General features: G+C 43.1%; 1 protein-coding gene across 2 annotated transcripts; it reads right to left on the minus strand.

Annotated features, from left to right (window-relative positions):
- Nucleotides 1–15,542: 15,542 nt before the first annotated feature.
- On the minus strand, nucleotides 15,543–27,092 carry LOC129868823 (protein phosphatase 1D-like). Of its 2 annotated transcripts, none has more exons than XM_055943098.1 (6): nucleotides 26,404–27,092; nucleotides 25,568–25,793; nucleotides 20,143–20,267; nucleotides 19,800–19,981; nucleotides 19,466–19,702; nucleotides 15,543–16,376 (listed from the first exon to the last, which is right to left on the minus strand). In XM_055943098.1, exons 1-6 carry the CDS (start codon nucleotides 26,915–26,917, stop codon nucleotides 15,891–15,893), a joined length of 1,770 nt encoding a protein of 589 aa, XP_055799073.1. In that variant the 5' UTR covers nucleotides 26,918–27,092; the 3' UTR covers nucleotides 15,543–15,890. The 2 variants fall into 2 exon arrangements, with proteins under 2 accessions (XP_055799073.1, XP_055799072.1); XM_055943097.1 differs by having other exon boundaries at nucleotides 15,543–16,379.
- Between the last annotated feature and the right edge of the window lie 324 nt (nucleotides 27,093–27,416).

Consider the following 27,416-nt stretch of genomic DNA (forward strand, 5'->3'; position numbering starts at 1 on the left):
TTGGTTGTTTGAAGCAACTTCTTTGTTGTTGTACTCTTGCGACCAGTCACATGGCAGTTTCACCATGTACGAATTCCAGCTTTAAACGCAGCCACTATATTAAAGTACAGATTTCGAATCGTTCTGAGTAGTCCGATTACAGCTGTGCTTGTTGGGCTCCTACAGCTGTTCAGAGTGATTGGAGGGGTCGTTCTAGCTGGCTCCCGGGCTGTCCTGATCCATGGCTGGGCCCACAGACTCACAGGAGAGGAGATGCGAGCGAGAGAGAGCGGGGGGGGGGGGAGCTGAGGCTCGCCTCGAGGGCATCGTTACAAATTAAGGCGCTGTGCTGCAGACGGGCAGTCTGCACGCTTAGTCCCTCTAACTTAGTTTTCTCCGTTCACCTCCATCTCGGCACAGCCCCTTTGATCTGGCCCACCATTAAGGCTAATGGCCCTTGTCTCGCTCAAGCTGTTGGGAGCTCATTAGGGGGCTTTGGAGTGGCAGGGGGATACAGACGTAACCTTAATAAATCATTGATAATGCTTGAGAGGCTGAGAGAAGACTGGAACCATATGGGAAGCAGAGTGATGCTGATTCATCAACACAGAAGAATAAAGTATTGTATGGTAAGATATGTTACGTTTCAGGACACTGCTGGTCCTGGCCCTCCTGAAGAGATGGGTATTAAAGGTCAGGTAGTATGACATTTTACCCACATGGGTTTCAAGTGTAGGCTAAAGGCCTGCTGTACTCTGATAAGTAGATATCAATATATTCGGGAGATCTGTTGGGAAGGAGAAAGGAACCACTAATCCATGGTGAAAAAGCAAAGTTGTGACTCCTAATCTGCACCCACAGATTGCCCCCCACCCCCCAGGTGTTGGTGAGTCATGGCTGAAGTCAGAGGCTGGCATACGGGGGGAGCTGTCACAGAACCGCTGACAGGTTGAGCTGCATCCAGGGATGGACCATCATCACAGACCCCCACTACCACCATACAGGTATCACTGGACTCAGGGAGAAAGAATAAGGGTAGAGATAGTTACACATCACACAGAGACAGTGAGCCTCTTGGATCAACCAGATACATAGACACTGTATAACACCAGGTTTGGGCAAGAGAGACAATGTATTGCGTCAAGGGGACAATTTGCAGCAGCCATTAAAATAAATGTCTCCATCTAAACCTATTAGGCCTACGCGTCTTAACTGGCAGCCACGTTAGCCAGTGGCTGGAAGATGGCTCCTGTGCTGATTAACTGACAGACATATTGACCCCTCTGACCCCGCTAAGCCCTAAGGGGGGAAACCACTGTCATGAGCAATCAATTTGACCATCCCACTGCAACAACTGAGCGTGGAGTTCTGCTGAGCTAATGGATCAAAGCAAACACACACACACAGTGTTGGTTAAGTCTTGAGGTTCCTCGGGTCTCCCCCGAATTAGGTAAATCCGCTTTAGTTTTAGTGCCCCCGACTGCTGGAACTATCTGCAGATCTCATAAAAATGGGATGTTTTGGTGCCACTCAGTCAGTTTCAAGTGTTGATTGAGAACCGAGTAGCTAAGAAATGCAACTGTTGTTTATGATTGTTTTTTGAGGATTTTTGTATATTTTAACATGTACTTATTTATGGATGTATAGTTTTAAAAGTACATATTGTATCATGTGTTGTGTGCACAGGGCTCACCTGGAAATTAGACCCTTGTCTCAGCGTTCACTCCCTGATAAAATAAAGGTTACATTTTTTTTTACAATACACTATAGGCCAGCGTTTCCCAAACTAGGTTCCCAAAACCTGGGAACATCATGGGTGCACGTTTGTTTCTGCCCAAGCACTACACAGCTGATTTAAATAATCAACTAAGTTTTGATCAAGTTTTGATTACTTGAATAAGCTGTGTAGTACAAAGGCAAAAACGAAAAAGCGCACCCCTTGGTGTCCCCAGGACTGTTTGGGAAACGCTGCTGTAGGATATACAGTGGGGAGAACAAGTATTTGAAACACTGCCGATTTTGGAGGTTTTCCTACTTACAAAGCATGTAGAGGTCTGTAATTTTTATCATAGTACACTTCAACTGTGAGAGACGGAATCTAAAACAAAAATTAGGAAAATCACATTGTAGGATTTTTAAGTAATTCATTTGCATTTTATTGCATGACATACAGTAAGTATTTGATCACCTACCAACCAGTAAGAATTCCAGCTCTCACAGACCTGTTAGTTTTTCTTTAAGAAGCCCTCCTGTTCTCCACTCATTACCTGTATTAACTGCACCTGTTTGACCTTGTTACCTGTATAAAAGACACCTGTCCACACACTCAATCAAACAGACTCCAACCTCTCCACAATGGCCAAGACCAGAGAGCTGTGTAAGGACATCAGGGCTAAAATTGTAGACCTGCACAAGGCTGGGATATGCTACAAGACAATAGCCAAGCAGCTTGGTGAGAAGGCAACAACTGTTGGCGCAATTATTAGAAAATGGAAGAAGTTCAAGATGACAGTCAATCACCCTCGGTCTGGGGCTCCATGCAAGATCTCACCTCGTGGGGAATCAATGATCATGAGGAAGGTGAGGGATCAGCCCAGAACTACACGGCAGGACCTGGGCAATGACCTGAAGAGAGCTGGGACCACAGTCTCAAAGAAAACCATTAGTAACACACTACGCCGCCATGGATTAAAATCCTGCAGCGCACGCAAGGTCCCCCTGCTCAAGCCAGCGCATGTCCAGGCCCATCTGAAGTTTGCCAATGACCATCTGGATTATCCAGAGGAGGAATGGGAGAAGGTCATGTGGTCTGATGGGACAAAAATAGAGCTTTTTGGTCTAAACTGCACTCGCCGTGTTTGGAGGAAGAAGAAGGATGAGTACAACCCCAAGAACACCATCCCAACCATGAAGCATGGAGGTGGAAACATCATTCTTTGGGTATGCTTTTCTGCAAAGGGGACAGGACGACTGCACCGTATTGAGGGAAGGATGGATGGGGCCATGTATCGTGAGATCTTGGCCAACAACCTCCTTCCCTCAGTAAGAGCATTGAAGATTGGTCGTGGCTGGGTCTTCCAGCATGACAACGACCCGAAACACACAGCCAGGGCAACTAAGGAGTGGCTCTGTAAGAAGCATCGCAAGGTCCTGGAGTGGCCTAGCCAGTCTCCAGACCTGAACCCAATAGAAAATCTTTGGATGGAGCTGAAAGTCCATATTGCCCAGAGACAGCCCCGAAACCTGAAGGATCTGGAGAAGGTCTGTATGGAGGAGTGGGCCAAAATCCCTGCTGCAGTGTGTGCAAACCTGGTCAAGAACTACAGGAAACGTATGATCTCTGTAATTGTTTCTGTACCAAATATTAAGTTCTGCTTTTCTGATGTATTAAATACTTATGTCATGCAATAAAATGCAAATTAATTATTTAAAAATCATACAATGTGATTTTCTGGATTTTTGTTTTAGATTCCGTCTCTCACAGTTGAAGTGTACTATGATAAAAAGTACAGACCTCTACATGCTTTGTAAGTAGGAAAACCTGCAAAATCGGCAGTGTTTCAAATACTTGTTCTCCCCACTGTATATACTGAACAAAAATATAAATGCAACATGTAAAGTGATGGTCCCATGTTCCATGAGCTGAAATAAAAGATCCCAGAAATATTCCATATGCACAAAAATATTATTTCTCTCAAATGTTGTGCACAAGTTTGTTTACATCCCTGTTAGTGAGCATTTCTCCTTTGCCAAGACCTCTACGTGACAGGTGTGGCATATCAAGAAGCTGATTAAACAGCATGATCATTACACAGGTGCACATTGTGCTGGGGACAATAAAAGGCCACTCTAAAATGTGCCATTTTGTCACACAACACAATGCCACAGATGTCTCAAGTTTTGAGGGACCGTGCAACTGGCTTGTTGACTGCAGCAATGTCCACCGGGGCTGTTGCCAGATAATTGAATGTTAATTTCTCAACCATATCTGGCAGTGCGGCAGTGCGTCCAACCGGCCTCACAACCGCAGACCACGTGTAACCATGCCAGCCCAGGAATTCCACATCCGGCTTCTTCACCTGGGGGATCGTCTGAGACCAGCCACCAGGACAGCTGATGAAACTGAGGAGTATTTCTGTCTGTAATAAAGCCTTTTTGTGGGGAAAAACTCATTCTGATTGGCTGGGTAGGCCTGGCTCCCAAGTGGGTGGGGCTATGCCCTCCCAGGCCCACCCATGGCTGTACCCCTGCCCAGTCATGTGAAATCCATAAATGCTGGCCTAATGCATTTATTTCAATTGACTGATTTCCTTCTATGAACTGTAACTCATTAAAACCATTGAAATTGTTGCATGTTGCATAAATATTTTTGCTCAATAGAGTAAAACAACTGTTGGCTGTATGGTATGTGTAGGACTATTTCTAATAGGCCTGCTAGAACCACCACAGTGTGGTGATTGGTGAATTAAAAAGTCCAGCGAGAAAAGCTAATCATTTGGAATGGGGGAACAACCAATAGGCCCCTGTGATTAAAACAGGTTGGACCAAGTGCTATCCAAAATGTAGCGATAATGGAAAAGCATGAATAGCAATGCAAATGTGGGTGTCGTTGAATGTGTTATTACATTAACAACAAAACTTATCCCAAATGGCCTATTTGCAGGTTTTTTCCAAGGAGCAGCTGTCCCATCCTGCTTTGCAAAGCTAACCAAGTCCTCCAATTACAAGAGGTGTTGCGAAGCCATCCTATTAAGAAAGGTGTTTCAGACAGTGTTGCCAACTTAGCGACTTTGACTTTGACATTTTCCTAAAAGCGACTAGCGACAAATCTAGCAACTTTTTCTGGTGTTATTGGAGACTTTTGGAGACTCTGACGTGAAAGCATGTATCGTTCTTAGTCTTCTCAACGAGCAACGGGTGCTGCCGTGGTCCCCACCCCCGTCCTCGTGCAGCAGTCCCTCCCAGCTGCAGCCAGAGCAGGAGATGTTCACCCCTCCGCTTCCAGACTGAAAATTAATTGCGTATGCGGGAAGTTGCCGCTGGCTGTTTCTGGCCTGGCTTACATTTTTTTAAATATATATTTACCTGAATTAGGGCCAGACTAGTTACCATAATTTTATCACATTGCCATTGACAGTTTTTTTTATTGTCTCTTTTTGGTCCATTTAGATTGTTAATGTAGATTGTATACAAAAAAATTAAACATTTTATGGTTAAAAATGTTCATGTTTTACTGTGACTTGTTGCAGGCTCCTAAGTGGACCATAAGGTTAAAAACCAAACCAAATTAAGAAAACGAAACAATGTTTTTTTAAAATAATCTAAAATAAAAAATGTAATTTAAAACTACGTAACTCTGCCATAGTGTCTCTTTTGGGTCACTTTTGCCGGTCCCAAGCCCGGATAAAGGAGGAGGGTTGGAATTGTGACATAAAAAAAACAAGAATCAACAGAAGAAAGTTCATTTGTAGTTCTAAACATATTTAGGGTGTTTTTTACTCACTTTTTGTCTCTCCCACGACGTTATTCCTCTCTCCTACAGCGTCCATCACAATTACATGCACATGGCCATTTATGCAAATTAGGTGATGACGTCATTTAGCGACTTCTAGCGACTTTTAGTACAGCCAATAGCTACTTTCCTTACTGAGGAGTTGGCAACACTGGTTGCAGACCTCGCGTAAATGAAATAATTCCTCTATAACCAAATCTGTAGAGCTAACATAATGCCTTGGAAAACACTTAATTCGGTGGTATAGCCAATAGCCACCTTCTACAAAATCCCAATTCTCGCTGCCTAGTCTAATTCAAAGTATGTCGGCTAAATTAATGCGCAGGCATTCTTGCATTCGTAATTAAAGTACTCCTAATGTTCTTAGATATTGGATTATTATAGCTTCTCAAATAGGCCTACAACAGAGATCGAGGCCCCTTGAGAGTTAGACAGGCAGAAGTAAATAAAATACATCTCACACCCATAACTATAGTAGGCCTACGTACGGTTAACCCAGAACTAAAGTCTTGCGTAATTGGTCAGATGTATGTTTACATAGCCCCCACAATATGGTAAAACGTCTTAAGGGACAGTTGACAATTAGGAACATGCCACTTGTATTTTGCGCAAGGGCCTTGAATCAAATTTTTATAGATTCCCCCTCTTCTGATGAACAATTTCCCTTTACTGATGTAGCCTAATGTAATTTTTACATACTGGAAAACAAAAGCACGGTTTTAGATTGCAGTGATTATTATGAATAATATCTGAATGTCAGACCCTGAGCCGCGTCTTCCAATCCTGTCTAATATCTGGTATGATTGCATTACATTAATGTATCAATTATGGTGAATCCGATTGTCCTTTAACTGGATATCCCAGAGGACCATCAGGAGACAGATCATTGGATTAAACTGGGGTGATGGCTGCAACATATACAGAGCCATTATAATCAGTTTAGCTGTGAGAGCCTCACAAGAGCATTGCCTTTGATAGCAAAGATCAGCGTGGTCTATTGTAATAAGGTCATGTCTGATTTGAACATGGTTTGAGGTTTACTCAAAGGCATATGTTATATCTAAGCTGACAAACATCCATACCCTTCAAATACCAAGTTGGTACTACTTCAATTTAGAGTCGACCAGCACATCTCGGAAAACCCTTAATAATCAGTGAACCCCAAAGCCTATGCCCACAGATATGTATGGCTATCCACATTAAAGGATTCATTTAAACAGTGATGAGTATTCATAAGCATTGATGGCAATAGTGCAAGTCCTCTACTCAGTTAGGAAAGTATTTCCATTGTGAGTGCCTTTGGCACAAATTCTAGGTAAACGGAACATCACACATGCTTTTTTCCTTTTTGTAGTTTCCTACTTTTTTTTTGTAGATCTTATAATCTTTGCCCAAAGCTGAACAAATCAACGTCTAAACCCAACAGAGCCACATTGGCCCACAGCAAAAATCTGTTTTCCATCCATGTGTGAAGAACAAGTCTGCATCTTTTTAGGTGGTCAACAAAAGCCATACTTTTGAAATGATTATACAAAACATTGTGTGAGGACATTTGCAAGTTTATGAGCTGGTTTATGGAAAGGATTATTCCCTCTGGAGGCTCACATATAGCAGGTTATTTTCCGAACTCTTGTGTTGAGATGACATGGTCTCTGGTTATTCCAAGGCCTGCTCCGAAGACAAGGCTATGCTTGAGAGGGATAAAGTATCAGATGTGGGTTCCTTCAAAACAGTCATTTCTTATGCGGTTGTTTGAGGAGACACATACAGTATGACAATGTCATGTTGCTTTGGCTATGATGAGGGCTGGAATGGGTTGGGACTTTGGAGGAACACTGCAGCTGAGACATCTAGGACAGAGAAGTACAGTGGAGGGCCCCCAACTGTGAGGTCTGAATGATGGATGTAGCTCATGGCCCTGACAACTGTGAGGTCTGAATGATGGATGTAGCTCATGGCCCTGACAACTGTGAGGTCTGAATGATGGATGTAGCTCATGGCCCTGACAACTGTGAGGTCTGAATGATGGATGTAGCTCATGGCCCTGACAACTGTGAGGTCTGAATGATGGATGTAGGTCATGGCCCTGACAACTGTGTGGTTTGAATGATGGATGTAGCTCATGGCCCTGACAACTGTGAGGTCTGAATGATGGATGTAGCTCATGGCCCTGACAACTGTGAGGTCTGAATGATAGATGTAGCTCATGGCCCTGACAACTGTGAGGTCTGAATGATGGATGTAGGTCATGGCCCTGACAACTGTGTGGTTTGAATGATGGATGTAGCTCATGGCCCTGACAACTGTGAGGTCTGAATGATGGATGTAGCTCATGGCCCTGACAACTGTGAGGTCTGAATGATGGATGTAGCTCATGGCCCTGACAACTGTGTGGTTTGAATGATGGATGTAGCTCATGGCCCTGACAACTGTGCACTGTTTTATGTGTTTGTTTCATATTAAATGTTATACTGATCAAAGAATAAATGCTGTAAAGAATAAACCTGTGCTGAAATTGGGGCAGGACTGTGTATCGTCACTAGTTACTTGAAGTGGTTTCGTCTAGAGGGTGGTCTTGTCATTGCCAAGCTGTCACCGGGTTCCAGAGGACCTGTGAAGTGCACAGGAAAATACAAAAGTCTAAACAAAGCGGTATTCTGCTTTAAAAGCCTTTTGAAGTCTCTTGTCTATAGTGTCCCCTACTGTATTACTACAGGCAGCAGGAAATAGGACTCAGTCACCACAACAGTGGTTCTGTGATTAGATTAGGCCCTGAAAAGTCATGCAAAAATATGGTACAAATAAATCTGTACCATCTTTTCCCTTTCCTGACAACTTACTAACTTGTCTTTCCTGACCACAAAATTATGCAAGGTTTGGGAATGAGAAGGGCAACATGCAAACCCACTGAGAAGAGACAGGGAACAGGCACAACACTGTTGAACTGGAGCCCTTAGTTTCCAGAGGATGGCGAGGAGAAGGAAACAGTCAAGAAGAAAATCCCCAATAGTTCCCAAATTGTTTGCAAAGAAAAAAAGGCAGAAGCCTATTTAGATGTAGTTCACCATAGTCATGCTGGCTAATCCTGGTCATTTAGACAGTGTCACTATTGGACAAATGGTGCTGTCAATCATTCACAAACCAACACCGTAGATTTGACTCCTTTTGTGTTTCAGCCAACCAGCCTTGAAACATGCAGCATTATTAAGAAAAACATAAAGCTCACAGAGTTTCTGATCTGTTATATAAACTATGCGAATTGATGACATAGGCTATGGCTACTCTTCCTTTTGTGTGTGCTTGCACTGGCCTCCTTTAGGCGTTTGGAAAAACACCATTACTGACACCTCACCTCTATGTCTGAACATGTCATTCCCAGCAACACCTCCTCATCCCAACACGTTCTCAATTAGCCCAGCAAATCCTCCCACGTACTTCCCAGTGGAGACGTACACCTCGCCAGTCAGAGATCCCTCGTAGTGAAGATGTTAATGTGCACACACACTCAGGGTAAATAGAGGCACACGCTGCAGCAGAGACGTGGGGGAGAAGTGTTTCCTTGCCATTAACGAGGGTGTCTGCTTAGTGGCTGTCATGAACATTTCACAATCACTCATGCCCTTAGATTGTGCAGCTTTCAACACTTTCCCGAAGGGAAAAACATAAGCATGAAAAACATTTGGTTCAAAACCAGAGGAGGCTGGTGGGAGCAGCTATGGGAGGGCATGATCATTGTAATGGCTGGAACGGAATAAACGGAATGAAGTCAAATTCATAATTCAGAACATCATTAGACAAGAACAGCTCAAGGACAGAACTACATACATTTTTAAAAATGCACATGTAGCCTACATATCAATGCATACAAACAAACTGTCTGGTCAAATAGGGGAGAGGCGTTGTGCCGCGAGGTATTGCTATATCTGTTTTTTGAAACCAGGATTGCTGTATATTTGAGCAATATGAGATGGAAGGAAGTTCCATGCAATAAGGGCTCTATATACTACTATATGTTTTCTTGAATTTGTTCTGAATTTGGGGACTATGAAAAGACCCCTGGTGGCATGTCTGGTGGGATAAGTGTGCGTGTCAGAGCTGTGTGTAAGTTTACTATGCAAACAATTTGGGATTTTCAACACATTAATGTTTCTTATAAAAAGAAGAAGTGATGCAGTCAGTCTCTCCTCAACTCTCAGCCAAGAGAGACCGGCATGCATAGTATTGTCACACCCTGGCCTTAGTATTCTTTGTTTTCTTTATTATTTTAGTTAGGTCAGGGTGTGACATGGGGAATGTTTGTGTTTTATCGGTTTTGGGTGGTTATATGGTAAAGGGGGTGTTGGGTGTAGTGTATGGGTTTGTGTTGAGTGTATGTGTCTAGCTGTGTCTATGTTGGTGTAGTTGTCTAGGAGAGTCTATGGTTGCCTGAATGGGTTCCCAATTAGAGACAGCTGATTTCTGTTGTCTCTGATTGGGAGCCATATTTAGGGTAGCCATAGGCTTTCGTTTGATGTGGGTAATTGTCTATGTTATACGTTTGTAGCCTGTGTGCACTACGTTTTATTAGCTTCACGATTGTTTTGGTTAGTTCGTAAGTGTTTTTGTTTCGTTTTGCCTTCTTCTAAAATAAAAGAGATGGCTTATTTTCCAAATGCTGCGTTTTGGTCCGTCAATCCTCCACTCGATCATGACAAGTATTAATATTAGGCCTCTACTTACAATTAGAGCAAAACGTGCCGCTCTGTTCTGGGCCAGCTGCAGTTTAACTAGGTCTTTCCTTGCAGCACTGGACCACACGACTGGACAATAATCAAGATTAGACAAAAATAGAACCCGCAGAACTTGCTTTTTGGAGTGTGGTGTCAAAAAAGCAGAGCATCTCTTTATTACGGCTAGACCTCTCCCCATCTTTGAAACCACTGAATAAATATGTTTTGACCATGACAGTTTACAATCTAAGGTAACACCAAGTAATTTAGTCTCCTCAATTTGTTCAACAGCCACACCATTCATTACCATATTTAGCTGAGGTCTAGCACTTAAGGAATGATTTGTACCAAGTACAATGCTCCTAGTTTAAGAGATGTTCAGGACCAGTTTATTATTGGCCACCGATTCTAGAACAGACTGCAACTCTTTGTTAAGGGATTCAGTGACATCATTAGCTGTGGTTGCTGATGTGTATATCATCAGCATACATGGACACACATGCTTTGTTTAATGCCAGTGCCAGTTTATTGGTAAAAATAGAAAATAGTAAAGGGCCTACTAAAGGGCCTACTACTAGCTGCCCTGCGGTACACCACACTTTACATTAGAGACGCTTCCATTAAAGAAAACCCTTTGAGTTCTATTAGATAGATAGCTCTGAATCCACAATATGGCAGAGGTTGAAAAGCCATAGCACTTAAGGTTTTTCAACATCAGGTTATGGTCAATAATATCAAAGGCTGCACAGAAATCTAACAGTACACCTCCCACAATCTTCTTATTATCAATTTCTTTCAACCAATCATCAGTCATTTGTGTCAGTGCAGTACATGTTGAGTGCCCTTCTCTATACGCATGCTGAAAATCTGTTGTTAATTTGTTTTCAGTGAAATAGCATTGTATTTGGTCAAACACCATTTTTTCCAATAGTTTGCTAAGACCTGGCAGCAAGCTTATAGGTTTGCTGTTAGAACCAGTAAAGGCCGCTTTACCACTCTTGGGTAGAGGAATTACTGTGGCTTCCCTCCAGGCCTGAGGACAAAGACTTTCCTCTAGGCTCAGATTAAAAATATGACAGTTATGAGTGGCTATGGAGTCAGCTACCATCCTCAGTAGCTTTCCATCTAAGTTGTCAATGCCAGGAGGTTTGTCATTACTGATCGTTAACAATCATTTTTTCCACCTCTCCCATACTAACTTTACACTGCTTTCCTTTCATTATTTGTTTTTTTACACATTAATATAATTGCTCACTGTTTGTCGTGGGCATTTCCTGCCTAAGTTTGCCCACTTTGCCAATGAAATAATCATTAAAATAATTGGCAACATCAAATGTTTTTGTGATTAATAAGCCATCTGATTCAATGAAAGATGGAGTTGAATTTGTCTTTCTACCCATAATTTCATTTAAAGTACTCCAAAGTCTTTTTCCATCATTCTTTATATCATATATCTTGGCTTCATAAAGGTTCTTCTTTTTGTTGAGTTTAGTCACATTATTTCTCAATTTGCAGTAAGTAAGCCAGTCAGATGTACAGCCAGACTCCTTTTGCCCCATCTCTTTTAACCATACAGTTTTTCAATTCCTCATCAATCCATGGAGCCTTAACAGTTCTAACAGACAGTTTCTTAACAGGTGCATGTTTATCAATAATTGGAAGAAGCAATTTCATAAATTCATCAAGTGCAGCGTCTGGATGCTCCTCATTAATCACATCAGACCAACAAATATTTTTAACATCATCCATATAAGTCACAGCAACATCTTTTGTATGATCTCTTATACACTATTTTAGGCCCAGCTGTTGGAACTTTGGCTTTCCTGGATATAGCCACTATATTGTGATCACTGCATCCAATGGGTACGGATATAGCTTTGGAACAAAGTCCTACAGCATTTGTAAAAATGTAACCGATACATGTGGATGTGAACTAGTGTGCTGTGCACCTCCCTTTGAAATGCAGCCATCCCTCTCCTAACCAGCTAATGAAGCAAATGCAGTCTTTGTTGGCATCTAGTGGAGAGATTATGACTGTGCAACACCCAAGAGCAAATCCACTTATCAACATGGTGGTAGCGATGGCTATTTTGAGGGCCCTGGCACTCTTCGTGGATATCTGTATGTGTTTGATTGTTTTATAAGATGTTGATGGTTGTGCATTAGTAACATGTAGTCATTCTAATGCCTGACTTGATTTACCTTGACGAATATACTTAATCTCACTCATTTTGTTTTTTCCAGGTTACACCAGCTGAGGGCACTGTCTGTCATCTGACTGCTCTTTCTTTTAGCAATAAGAAAAACATAAATTCATTTGAAACGACAACGTATTTATTCAACACACTTATTTAGTCACATTCAAGGCAGGTATTGCAGTTTGACATCAAGACATACATTGATTATCACTGTAATTGACGTAAAGTGGAAATTTCTAGCAAATAATATTTTCCATGAAATAAAGCCATCTCTTTATACACTTCACCACAAACAGAGCTGATCATGCCACATTCATGTAAAACTCAATGCCTGGTTTTGCATAATATACTGTACAAATAAAATCATATTTACAAAAGCACTTCAATGCTATGGAAGATATTTTTCTGTTTTCAAAATAACACAATTTTATTAATCTATGCCTGTACAAGATGAACATTATTCTGCAGAGTGTCAATGGTACCACAATGGTTGGTGTAAGAACAATTATCTGTGCTGCAAATGTGCAATTATCCGATTTGTTAAGTCCAGTGAGCCATGGGTGCACTAAATATGACATCATACACCATATATATACAAAAGTATGTGGACAGCCTTTCATATTAGTGGATTCTGCTATTTCAGCCACACCCGTTGCAGACAGGTGTATAGAATCGAGCACACAGCCTTGCAATCTCTATAGACAAACATTGGCAGTAGAATGGCCTTACTGAAGAGCTCAGTGGACTTCAACCTGGCACTGTCATAGGATGCCACCTTTCCAACAAGTCAGTTTGTCAAATTTCTGCCCTGCTAGAGCTGCCACGGTCAACTGTAAGTGCTGTTATTGTGAAGTGGAAACATAGAGGACAACAACGGCTCAGCCACGAAGTGATGGCCACACAAGCTCACAAAATGAGACCCCCCCCCCCCCCCCCCCCCGAGTACTGAAGCGCGTAAAAATCATCTGTCCTCGGTTGCAACACTCACTACCGAGTTCCAAACTGCCTCTGGAAGCAACGTCAGCACAAGAACTGTTAGTCGGGTGCTTCATGAAATATGTTTCCATGGCCGAGCAGCCGCACACAAGGCTAAGATCACCATGAGCAATGCCAAGCGTCGGCTGGAGTGGAGTAAAGCTTGCCGCCGTTGGACTCTGGAGCAGTGGAAATGCGTTTTCTGGAGTGATGAATCACGCTTCACCATCTGGCAGTCTGACAGATGAATCTAGGTTTGTGGATGCCAGGAGAACACTACCTGTCCCAATGCATAGTGCCAACTGTCAATTTGGTGGAGGAGAAATAATGGTCTGGGGCTGTTACTCATGGTTCGGGCTAGGCCACTTAGTTCCAATGAAAGGAAATCTTATCGCTACAGCATACAGCTAATATGACAGTCTAGATGATTCTGTGCTTCCAACTTTGGGGCAAAAGTTTGGGGAAGGCTCCTTCCTGTTTCAGCATGACAATGCCCCCATGCACAAAGCGAAGTCCATACATAAGTGGTTTGTCGAGATCGGTGTGGAAGAACTTGACTGGTCTGCACAGAGCCCTGACCTCATCACCCTAATTGCCTAACATCAGTGCCCGACCTCACTAATGCTTGTGGCTGAATGGAAGCAAGTCCCTGCACCAATGTTCCAACATCTAGTGGAAAGCCTTCCCAGAAGAGTGGAGGCTGTTATAGCAGCAAAGGGGGGAACCAACTCCATATTAATGCCCATGATTTTGGAATGAGATGTTTGACAAGCAGGTGTCCACATACTTTTGGTCATGTAGTGTATTTGAGGTGTATTCCACTTGTCAGGTTATGAGAACTCAGCTTTGTTAACATAGCACTATTTGACTGATTGAAGTTTAAGGTAATTGTCAACAAACACATTTTAGCTGAGTCAAATATTTTAACTCCAAATTTCTCATCATACAAGCAAGGCCAACTTCCCAACGGGGTGACATAATGAGCTGTCATTTGTTGATGGTTTTAAGATTTAATTCACACTTTTATGGATTCAGAAACCCAAGAGGGCATTAAACTAACACAACAATCATAACTTTTATGAGATCAAATCCACTATACATTATGTATATGGGGTATTTGAACACTTGCAAAGTAAATCACACAGCACTGAAACTACTTGACACCACGTTTACACTTGCAGTGGGTGCCCTCCAGTGGATAGCTGCAAACAATACATGAGAACAATGATGCAAGGCCAACTATTCATGGAGAACCAGGGAAAGATTAAACTATTTGAACTAACAATCAACTATGGGGATATATAAAGTATTTATAGCAGGTAGCACATTCTGGATATTCTATATTTAACACATGTAGTTGCGAAAACACCATGGATCCCCTCTCCCAATTCAAAAACACCATGGATCCCCACCTCTCCCAGTTCAAAAAAAACATGGATCCCCCCCTCTCCCGATTCAAAACACCATGGATCCCCCCCTCCCGATTCAAAACACCATGGATCCCCCCTCTCCTGATTCAAAACACCATGGATCCCCCCCTCTCCCGATTCAAAACACCATGGATCCCCCCCTCTCCCGATTCAAAACACCATGGATCCCCCCTCTCCCGATTCAAAACACCATGGATCCCCCCCTCTCCCGATTCAAAACACCATGGATCCCCCCCTCTCCCGATTCAAAACACCATGGATCCCCCCCTCTCCCGATTCAAAACACCATGGACCCCCCCCTCTCCCGATTCAAAACACCATGGATCCCCCCCTCTCCCGATTCAAAACACCATGGATCCCCCCCTCTCCCGATTCAAAACACCATGGATCCCCCCCCTCTCCCGATTCAAAACACCATGGATCCTCCTCTCCCGATTCAAAACACCATGGATCCCTCTCCCAATTGAACACCATGGATCTACCTCTCCCGACTCAAAACACTTATTTGGCATTCCTGACTGCTCTTCACCTGTCCAGTGATAGAAACTAGGCACCTTGATCTCCGCATGTAAGTTAAAACAAGGTGTGGCGTTTATCACCAAATTAATTCTACCTGTGGTTTAGTTCAGGATAGTCAATTCATTATGATTTTTAAAAATACACATATTACTAAAGTATGAAAAAATAATGTACAGTTGGGAAAGAATTTAGTATAATATTTCTCTATTGGTACAGAATATGGGACTTTTATTTATTTATTATTTTAAACATAAAAGGGGGTGGAAATATGACCAGCAATATACACTAGATAAAATATGTTTTCCATTAAAACAGTTCATAAACAAAAGATCATAAAAACATTTTAGGTGTAAAGTAAGCATATACACAAACATCACATTTTTACAAAAATGTTTAGATGGTACCAGACTCCACTATAAAAGTATACTTAATCTATGAATGGAACAGTGGCATACTGTTGATACATGAGCACACAATGTTCAGATGCCCTTATGCATCTCTCTTTGCAGAATGATAAAGGTCATCATCCTAGTCAATCTGTCTCTGTTCGTCCGTGGTAAGATGAGTTTCAGCATACACACAAGGCAGCTTTACGTTTCTGTGGTAGGATGACAGGAACATTGGGGGAGCGTCTCTGTCCCTTTTCACCTCGCCTCAGAGGGGTTCGGTCACCGAGTCTGCGGCGAGACATTCTAGGGGACAAGGGACTGCGTGAAGAACGGGCCAGGCTGCGGCGAGGCATCCTGGGAGACAAGGGACTGTGCGGGGACCGACCAAGGCTGTGGTGTGCTATGCTGGGGGAGAGGGGAGTGTGTGGCGGCCTACGAAGCCTCCTCACCAGAGGGGTGGATGGTGCCGAGAACCCTGGAGTCCCTGTGCCTTCAATTGCACAAACGTTCAAGGTTCTGTCTGTTGGGGTCACTCTCTGAGAGTCCACCTCTGCCAGGGGCTCTGAAGGGGGACAGAGACCAGCCTCACACAGGCTACTCCTCCACTCCAGAGCTGGGAGGGGGAGAGGCTCACCCACAGAGGACACAGTGTTTACCTCTGGGTTCTGCTGGAACAGGGCAGATAAACAAACAAAGGTTAACATTCTATATTCCATCAGTCATGATATGAAGCAAACAAAGCACACCTGAGTATATTCCAGAAAATAAGGGTTATTGCAACACTAATGTAGTGCTGAGCGATTAATCAAAATGTTGGTTACTTTCTGGTTTACAAAACAACTAATAATTTTATTCAATTTCACTCAGTTTTGTTCTGTGAGCTTAAATGCACACATTGTGCAGTATCTCTAGAGATAAATCAGCTCAAGCCCGAACAGGGCAATGTAGAAGACAATATTCTACATAGTTTACCGCATAGGGAAAAAATGGTAATTAACTACAAATGACCATAATTCATTGCACATCTACTTGTCGGGTGCGTTTCTTATATGCCTGTTAGGTTAGTGTGCGGCAGACACGGAGAGCAAGAGAAGAGACAGAATAATGTGCGATTGAGAGGGATTGAGTGCAGTCGCTTTGTGAGGCATCTCTAACCTGATGTGACCGAAATTATTGATAGTCAATTATTGATAGTTGGTATTCAGCCGTCAGAAAAGTATGTCTTATTTATTTTGAAGAACTACTAAAATAGTGATTTTGTCAGACAGCATCTCTATAGTGATGACATGGAACAAAATAAAGTAATCAAATAAAACAAATGTAATATACACAACTGAAATATTTTAGTAAAGTAAAGTGAATAAATGATGGTTAATAAGTGATACTCAGTAATGGGCAGTCACTCCCATCATGGGATTTTTATTCATGGGTTTATTCTGTTTTGTTAGAGCATTCAACCCATATACTGCATAGTGCATTTAATGTTTTTTTAAATGATCTTGACTGAAAACCAACCCGAAACGACCTCAGAAAGCACTAATCTCTCAGCACTACATGAATGAGAAAACAAGGTGGCTGACTTCATGTGGAACGTAACTGCCAATAACAGACATCCTCCAGCTCTCCCGGAGTTCTGGTCAACATCATTTTGTTACTTTAAATCAGAACGATAAGAGAATGCAGATATGCAATTAACCAAGATCCATCACCTAACCCTGAGTCAGAGGTCTGGACTGGATCAAGATGAAAAACCATAGCCAGACCACAGGCTACCTTTTTAGCGTCTCTATGTCTAATCGTTGTTTTTAGTTCAATTCTGCATTATCAGCATCACAAGTGCACTGCAGGGAAAACAGGAGAAGATCAAAGAGTCCCACCCCTCTCACCCGGAATAAGCCCACGCTCCACTTAAGAGGGCTGTGAAAAGGCTGTGGCAGCAGAAACCTCTTTCTCAAAGCTAAGGATCCAGATCACATTCTGCGCATGTGTTATTTAACACGTTCTTTTTCTCCATAACTGCTGCTCACACGCCCATTCCTTCAGTTTCTCTCTTTACTCACCCTCTTTTGAACCATGTTCTAGCCAGTCTATGCCTCATTTCTGAACAGCTGAAATAAATAAACTGCAGCGATTTGAACGAACATTCCAAAAGAGATATAGCCTATTATGAAGGCTACAACCTTCCCTGTCTGTTGTAACGGATATTGCAGTTGCACAAGCAGGACGCAGTCCCTACAAAAATCTGTGTTTTGTGTGATGTAGGCTATAGTTGCTGCTATAACGTAGACAGTTCCTGGGGGGGAAAAGTAACACTACTACTTAGAATGGCTCTCTGCCTTCTGCTTAGACAATGTTTGCAATGAAGAGACATTCAATCTCTAATTAGACTAACAGTACGTGTCGGTGTCTTGCTTGTGTTTTATATGCTGCCTAGATAGCTTCATGTAAGTCCCCACTTCAGTTTTGCATTGGGGCTAAACACAATCTGAGTTTTTCGCTTCTTTCTCAATGATCCTGAAAGAACCGCACGAGTAGGCTACCTAGCTGTTCCATCTCTGGGCAGACGAACGTTCTAGGCAGCCAAGCCGGTAACTAGAGTCTGACAAGGGGCGAGTTCGTTTTGCGTCGACTGGTGCGCCAACATGTAAATAGTTTTGTATGTAGTCTTAACTCCCCCTCTGGAAAAAAAGAACACAACATCGTGATCATGCTTAATGCCCTAACCTTTTGCAATAGTTTGAATATGTCGACCATGTCTTTTGTGTACAACATGAACTTTGAAGGCTACACCAGACAAAGGCGTTCATCGCCGATTTAGGAGGGGCAAGCGGCAGCGGAGCAGGCAGCTGAGTGAGCTCAGCTATGTAAAAAGAATCTGAAAGGACAGGAAAGCGGTATGGGAGTGTGCAGCGGCAAGTGTAAAAAATGTTTAAAAATTATGCACATGCGCAGAAATATCTGTATCCTTATCCGCAGCAAACCGGGTTCAAGAAAATCCAGAACCGCAGCCACTCCGTTTACAGAAAACGTCTGCCTGCTCTCTAGCTTTCCTCTCTTACTAAAACACTAGACGGCTGCTTCTTTGAATGGGCCAACAGTACACAAACTACATGCACAGGTCTGTTAAAGTCAGAGTCCCTCTTCATTTGTGAATACAGAAATTGGGGCCCACTCATCGTCAGCAGCTTTGTCTCCCTGTTCAAAAACAGCATCCATGAGGGTAGCTACACTCCAACCGCTTGGTGTGAACACAAGCAACGTAGCCTAGCAGAACATTTAACAGCTGAGAGTAGTGACACTCCTAAATGTTTAATAATTTTTTTACAGTTCCCTACATCAGTATATATCTGAAATGTGACACCTTCAAATCTTAAAAATGTTTATGACAACAAATGTCAATGAAGTGGCCTTCATTTGAACAATTATCAATCACACGCTTGTACACTTTCATTTACAATTCACTGAGTGGACAGTCACCTCACTCCCATTCTAGGTGTCGCCAATGCCCATGTTCTTCATCAAAATAGACCTCCCCATCCTCCTCCTCTGTCTCAAAAAACAAAAAGTCATCTTGGTGAAGAAGCGGTCAGATTCCACAACGCAGCCGTAAACGACTGGAAAGACCCACTGACACTGGGGTTCCAGGTCGCACTAGCAATTCTGCTTTTAATCAAGGCTTCAAATACAATGTTCAATGAAATGCAAATAAAAAAAACACTGGTTACATTTAAGCCAAGTTCCCCTTGGTACGTACCATAATGGGGCCGTCGTAACGGCGGGGAGAGTTTGCGGTTGTAACGGGGGGGATCTTATCAAGGCCCTCTGCCATATTGACATAGAGCTCCTGTAGGTGCATGGTCATGGGTGGCTCATCAGGGTGCTGCACGGTTATCACTATGACCGTTGTGTTGTCTGCACGGAGCATGCGCTGGCGCCAGAACAGCAAGGCCGTGCATCCTAACCGTTTGGCACAGGACCATCCCTTAGGGCCCTAAGAGCAGACAGTGACACCATCAACCTGTTGGAAGGGCATCGGCAGACATCCAAGACGGTTGGGTCTGAATGGGAAACAAGAAGCTCTGGCTTACCACCATCTGGTCGTGGCACTCACACATAGCGACAGCATCCTTAGCTGGCATCATGTTCCACAAGCCATCACTACCCAGGATGATGTAGCGGTGCTTCTTAGGGTCAATGGTCATTACAGTGACATCAGGCTCTGGAGAGACCACAAACTCCCCACTGTAGAAGTCATAGCTCCACAGGTCCCCTGTCAACAACAAACCACACACGCTTCATCACTGGGCAAATATTAAATGAAATGATTGGATGACAAGCTTACTGGAAATCATACTGTTTGCATAAAGGCAGCAGCTATGGAGCGGTAAGGTATCTAGTGGAGGGCAGAGGAAACTTGTGTGTAGTGCTTACCCAACGCTCTGGCCACAGCAAGAAAAGGAATCTGGTCTATGACAGTGCTCCTCCTGACAGGGCCATTGTGGGTCAGTCTGGGCCTCTTCCACACCACACGGTTCACCCCGGACTTCTTCACTACACTGAAAAAGGACACAAGCACAACAGGCACGGAGGATTTATTATGTGATCATATCCTGAACAAAAATATAAAAACGCAACACACAACAATTACAGTTCATACAAGGAAATCAGCCAATTGAAATTAATTCATCAGGTCCTAATCTATGGATTTCACATGATTGGTCAGGGGTGCAGCCATGGGTAAGCCTTGAAGAGCATAGGACCACCCACTTGGCAGCCAGGCCCAGCCACAGAATTTGTTTTTCCCTACAAAATGGCTTTATTACAGGCAGAAATACTCCTCAGCATCCCCTACTCAGACGATCCCTCATGTGAAGAAGCCGGATGTGGAGGTCCTGGCTGGCGTTGTTACACTTGGTCTGCGGTTGGACGTTCAGCCAAATTATTCCTGGTGACAGCATGCCAATTGCACACTCCCTCAACTTGAGACATCTGTGGCAAAACTGCACCTTTTAGAGTGGCCTTTTATTGTCCCCAGCACAAGGTGCACCTGTGTAATGATCATGCTGTTTAAATCAGCTTCTTGATCTGCCAACCCTGTCAGGTGGATGGATTATCTTGGCAAAGGAGAAACGCTCACTAACAGGGATGTAAACACATTTGTGCACAACATTTGAGAGGAATATCAAATCACTGTTCAATCTAACCCCCCCCCCCAAAAAAAACCTGCAGGTAACAGACTCATTGGTCGGCCAGCTACTTGTTCTACTTCATAAATTAAACTAGGCTTCTTTACTTTTAAAAGGTTAAATTCCCTAGTCAGAAAAGGCTGTATAGCCTTCTCCCGCTAGAATGAACGATATACAGTACATCTTCTAGTAATCTATTGATAGAACAGGCGCCTGTCAGTCATAAAGTGAGTGATGACAGGGAAACTGCTGGTCTGCCGTCTGTCCTGCCTCTCGTTACCCGTGTTATTAATGTGCACTGCGATTGGCTGTAGTCAAACTTATTTTCATGTTAGTTAATTTACACGTAATGCAAGTGGTAACGATGAGTTGAAACACTTCATTGTTGTGTGGCACATTCATTTTTTCACATAGCCATCCACAGAGTCGGGTCGCATAGGCTATTTACTGTGTGCTTTGATTGACAACCGAACAGTAAGTGTTGACTAGTTCAGTGTTTCTCAACTCCAGTCCTCCAGGACCCCCAACAGCACACATTCTTTGTTGTAGCTCTGGACAAACACACCTGATTCAACTCATTGATGATTAGTTGACAAGTTGAATCCGGGGCTACAACAAACAAAAGAAGTGTGCTGTTGGGGGTATTGGAGGACTGGAGTTGGGAAACACTGGACATGCAAGTTTTTTTTTTTAAAGGCGTCGAACTGACTGAAAAGTCGATCTCCTCTATCCCTTTGCTATTTATAGATCATACAACGTAGTTATATGTCCATCGTATCGCAACCAGTGAACCAAAGATCTCGTTTGTATTTTCCTAGGATTCGAAGCCTATGTTGAGACTTGCCAGGGACCGCTAAAATGACTTGTCAGTGTAGCATACTGATGGTGACGGGCTGTTCGAACTATCCGCTCTTTCTGAATGGCTCTTTTAGGTGAACGTCAGGAACCGAATCGTGATAGAGACATTCATTTGGCCCTCTAATTTGCATACTGGAAGGTTTCTACTGCTTTTTGGCAATTATCTGCAGCTAAATTATGAAAATATTCAATGAAGATGGTGAATCCTCACTGCAGGAACAACAGGTAGTGGCTAGAGTCTCATTCTGGTTCAAAATACAAAAAGCTAATCATACTTACACTACATGACCAAAAGTATGTGGACACCTCCTCGTCGAACATCTCATTCAAAATCATGGGCATTTATATGGAGTTGGTCCCGCCTTTGCCACAATAACAGCCTCCACTCTTCTGGGAAGGCTTTCCACTAGATGTTGGATATTGCTTACATTCAGCCACAAGAGCATTAGTGAGGTAGGGCACTGATGATGTTGGGCGATAAGGCATTGCTCGCAGTCAGCGTTCCGATTCATCCCAAAGGTGTTCAAATGAGGTTTAGGTCAGGGTTCTGTATAGACCTCGCTTTGTGCACGGGGGCATTGTCATGTTGAAACAGGAAAGGGCCTTCCCCAAACAGTTGCCACAAAGTTGGAAGCCCAGACTCGTCTAGAATGTCATTGCATGCAGTAGCGTTAAGATATCCCTTCACTGGAACTAAGGGGCCTAGCCCAAAACATGAAAAACAGCCCCTGATCATTATTCCTCCTCCACCAAACTTTACAGTTGGCACTAGAGGTCGACCGATTAATCGGAATGGCCGATTTCAAGTTTTCATAACAATCGAAAATCTGTAATTTTGGACGCTGATTTTTTTTAAATTTATTTAATCTTTATTTAATTAGGCAAGTCAGTTAAGAACACATTCTTATTTTCAATGACGGCCTAGGAACGGTGGGTTAACTGCCTTGTTCAGGGGCAGAACGACAGATTTTTACCTTGTCAGCTCAGGGATTCAATCTTCCAACCTTACGGTTAACTAGTCCAACGCTCTAACCACCTACCTCACGAGGAGCCCGACTGTTACGCGAATGCAGTAAGAAGCCGAGGTAAGTTGCTAGCTAGCATTAAACTTATCTTATAAAAAACAATCAATCAATCATAATCACTAGTTATAACTACACATGGTTGATGACATTACTAGTTTATCTAGCGTGTCCTGCGTTGCATATAATCGATGCAGTGCGCATTCGCGAAAAAGGACTGTCGTTGCTCCAGCATGTACCTAACCATAAACATCAATGCCTTTCTTAAAATCAATACACAGAAGTATATATTTTAAACCTGCATACTTAGCTAAAAGAAATCCAGGTTAGCAGGCAATATTATCCAGGTGAAATTGTGTCACTTATCTTGCGTTCATTGCACGCAGAGTCAGGGTATATGCAACAGTTTGGGCCGCCTGGCTCATTGCGAACTAATTTGACAGAATTTTACGTAATTATGACATAACATTGAAGGTTGTGCAATGTAACAGGAATATTTAGACTGATGGATGCCACCCGTTAGATAAAATACGGAAAGTTTCCGTATTTCACTGAAAGAATAAATGTTTTGTTTTCGAGATGATAGTTTCCGGATTCGACCATATTAAGGACCTTAGGCTCGTATTTCTGTGTGTTATTATGTTATAACTAAGTCTATGATTTGATAGAGCAGTCTGAGCGATGGTGGGCACCAGCAGGCTCGTAAGCATTCAATCAAACAGCACTTTCATGCGTTTTGCCAGCAGCTCTGCTGTTTATGAATTCAAGCCCATCAACTCCCGAGATTAGGCTGGGGTAACCGATGTGAAATGGCTAGCTAGTTAGCGGGTTGCGCGCTAATAGCGTTTCAAACGTCACTCGCTCTGAGACTTGGAGTAGTTATTCCCCTTGCTCTGCATGGGTAACGCTGCTTCGAGGGTGGCTGTTGTCAATATGTTTCTGGTTCGAGCCCAGGTAGCGGCGAGGAGAGGGATGGAAGCTATACTGTTACACTGGCAATACTAAAGTGCCTATAAGAACATCTAATAGTCAAAAATATATTAAATACAAATCGTAGAGAGAGAAATAGTCCTATAATTACTACAACCTAAAACTTCTTACCTGGGAATATTGAAGACTCATGTTAAAAGGAACCACCAGCTTTCATATGTTCTCATGTTCTGAGCAAGGAACTTAAACGTTAGCTTTCTTACATGACACATATTGCACTTTTACTTTCTTCTTCAACACTTTGTTTTTGCATTATTTAAACCAAATTGAACATGTTACATTATTTATTTGAGGCTACATTTATTTTATTGATGTATTATATTAAGTTAAAATAAGTGTTCATTCAGTACTGTTGTAATTGTCAATATTACAAATAATTTTTTTTAAATTTAATTGGCCGATTAATCGGTATCGGCTTTTTTGGTCCGCCAATAAATCGGTATTGGCGTTGAAAAATCATAGTCGGTCGACCTCTAGTTGGCACTACGCATTGGGGCAGGTAGTGTTTTCCTGGCATCCGTAAAAACCCAGATCCGTCCGTCGGACTGTCAGATGGTGATTCATCACTCCAGAGAATGTGTTTCCACTACTCCAGAGTCCAATGGTGGCGAGCTTTACACCACTCCAGCCAACGCTTGGTATTGCGCATGGTGATCTTAGGCTTGTGTGCAACTGCTCGGCCATGGAAACCCATTTCATGAAGCTCCTGACGAACAGTTCTTGTGCTGACGTTGCTTCCAGAGGCAGGTTGGAACTCATTAGTGAGTGTTTATTTTAATTTTTACCCATTTGTCTCCCCAATTTCGTGGTATCCAATTGGTAATTACAGTTTTGTCGCTGCAAGTCCCGTACGGACTCAGGAGAGGCAAAGGTCGAGGGCTGTGCGTCCTTCGAAAACACAACCCAGCCTGCTTTTTGACATAATGCTCGCTTAACCCGGAAGGAGGAAACACTGTACACCTGCCGACCGTGTCAGTATACATTGCGCCCGGCCCGCCACAGGAGTCGCTAGATGGGACAAGAACATCCCTGCAGGCCAAACCCTCCCCTAACCCAATTGTGCGACGCCCCATGGGTCTCCGGGCTGCGACAGAGCCTGGACTCGAACCAGGATCTCTAGTGGCACTTCTAGCACTGCGATGCAGTGCCTTAGACCACAGCGCCAGTCCGGAGGCTGGTGGTGAGTGTCGCAACCGAGCACTCGGTGGTCTCATTTTGTGAGCTTGTGTGGCCTACCACTTCGCTGCTGAGACGTTATTGCTCCTAGACATTTCCACTTCACAATAACAACACTTACAGTTGACAGGGGCAGCTCTAGCAGGGCAGAAATTTGATGATCTATATTGTTAATCAACAGGGAATCTGTTTACTTGACAGAACACCACATTTGTTCTTATGTTTTTTCAACAATAAACTAAATTGAAAGAGTACACTATATTTAGTTATTGCCTAAATAAATTACAATAAAAGAGTAGACTAGATTACCTTTTCTGACCAGGTTATTAATCTACCACCTTTCCTCAAAGTCCCACCCACAGTGATTGACAGGTCCAAAACCATACCAACTATGACAAACATCCTGCCCCCTCCCTTATAACCCCACACACAGTGATTAATTGACAGGCCAAACCGCTAATGGGATAGTTAACCCAAATAACAAAATGACACATTGGTTTCCTTACAGCCACAGAGCCAATAAAATATATAATTTGAAGAACAATTTGGCTGGCTACTCCATGTACTTCCGGAACACACTGAGCACTGACAAAAACTAAGACTGTAGTGTCCCCTCCAACTCACCTGCCCCCAAGTCTCTCAATGCGCTCCTTCTCTTTGGGAAGTTCAGGTTTGTGGTCCTGTGTGACTTCCAAGGCCCTGATGTTCTTTTCACCGGGCTCTTTCACCCCAACAACCACTGCCGAGTCCCCTACATGGGCTACGTACATCAGATCCCCGCGGATCAGCACTATACTGGCCGTTGTTCCTGCCGTACTGGGCTGGCCGGTCAGAGTCTTGGGCCACTCAGCTGTAGGATTAAGATGGGGAAAGCATTGGAGAACATTATTATGTACAAACATCTTGCGGGCAACACAGATGAGTGGATGTGACAATTTGGCACGAGGCCATCATATGAAAGAAGTGTATTCAGATCAGAGGAAATCAGGAGACGTTTGGATGACACATGTCAGAGGTTGGGACAAGAGCACGCTTGTCATGAGATAAACTCATCATTGCTTTTGGAACATAAGGTTGACATGCTGACCTTTTATGCTCTACTTGCAGTGCTAGGTATTTACAAACCCCCAAACTTGTTTTGTCTAACCAAACCCCCGAGCAATAACGTTACATAGAAAAGACCTGCTCATAAAATTGCCAGTTAATAGCTAATATTAAAAGGGATGGATATCAGAACTGTAGCAGAGAGGACGAGGCGATCATATTTGGTAGTAGCATCAGCAGCAGCAAAAAGGGATTAGCTAGCTACACACTGTACAGTAGCTAGCTAAACCACAGTTATTGTGGAGCCATAATTTCGCCACACTAACTTGAGCGTTGTTGGCTAGCTAGCAGGTAGATAACGTCAGCCAGCGAAGAAGCTACAAACACAAGCTAGGCGAGCTAACTAGTTCACTTACGTAGCTCTTTCCACATATCATGGTGGCAGGCAATGAACCCCTTTCGAATTGCTTCACAGACTTCTCCTTGATCTTCTGACCAAAACCCCCTTTGCTTTTTCAGAATACCCCACAGATTGTCTCGCGCAAAATGAGCAGCTTCTCGCCCTCCGTGACCGTCAAATACACCAAAAAACGCCACAGACTTCCGAACGACCGTGTGCACTTCTGGAACTTCTGCCTGGGAAATGTCCTCATGCTTCTCGCATGTTATGTTTTCTGTCCACATTGCACTAACAGGCACCGATTCTTGAACGTTGTCGGGGGAATTGCTTATTATGATCTGCTCAGTATGACCATTCTCCTGTTTCTCTACTTTTGACTCCCTTTGTTGTTCTACCGAGTTCAGACCACCCTCTGCTGGCTCTGGTTCAGGCGGTTCGTACTCCACTTTAAACTCAATAACATCCTCCATGTATCTCCTTCCTCCTTGCTCGGAGAATGCACTAACTCGGAAAATTAATGCGTCGTTCATGGCTATGAAAACTCCAAGCAAAGCTATACAATAAATACTTGTCCACCGGTTATGCTAAGCCGTGTTTGAAGCAAATATCTGCCGTGATATATTGATCGAAAAACCTTTTCCCCGTTCCTTCCTTGCTTCTGTTTATTTTTCGACGACTGGTCGTAAGGTATTTGAACCACCTGTGTGAAGCTAGCCACAATAGTAGAATTTGCGGTTTGCCTTAAAAATAAAAGTCCCCAATTGAAACATCCAAACGGATACAAATAGAGGAATAATGCCATACTTGGACTAGATCATGTTTAACCAGGTTGGAATGTTTTTATATAGCTTAAAAATAAATTCAATAACGAATTAATTTGACAATAAACAGTAAAGTTCAAATCCAACTGTGGATTTATTAGACTGCATAATTGCTTTGGGGGCATACATATATGCACTGTACAGCCTTCCCTATGGAGTGTGCACCCATGAAGTGGGTTATCAGCTTACTCAGTGAAACACGCAGAGT

This window comes from Salvelinus fontinalis, chromosome 13, assembly GCF_029448725.1.
Source record: "Salvelinus fontinalis isolate EN_2023a chromosome 13, ASM2944872v1, whole genome shotgun sequence".
Taxonomy (NCBI): domain Eukaryota; kingdom Metazoa; phylum Chordata; class Actinopteri; order Salmoniformes; family Salmonidae; genus Salvelinus; species Salvelinus fontinalis.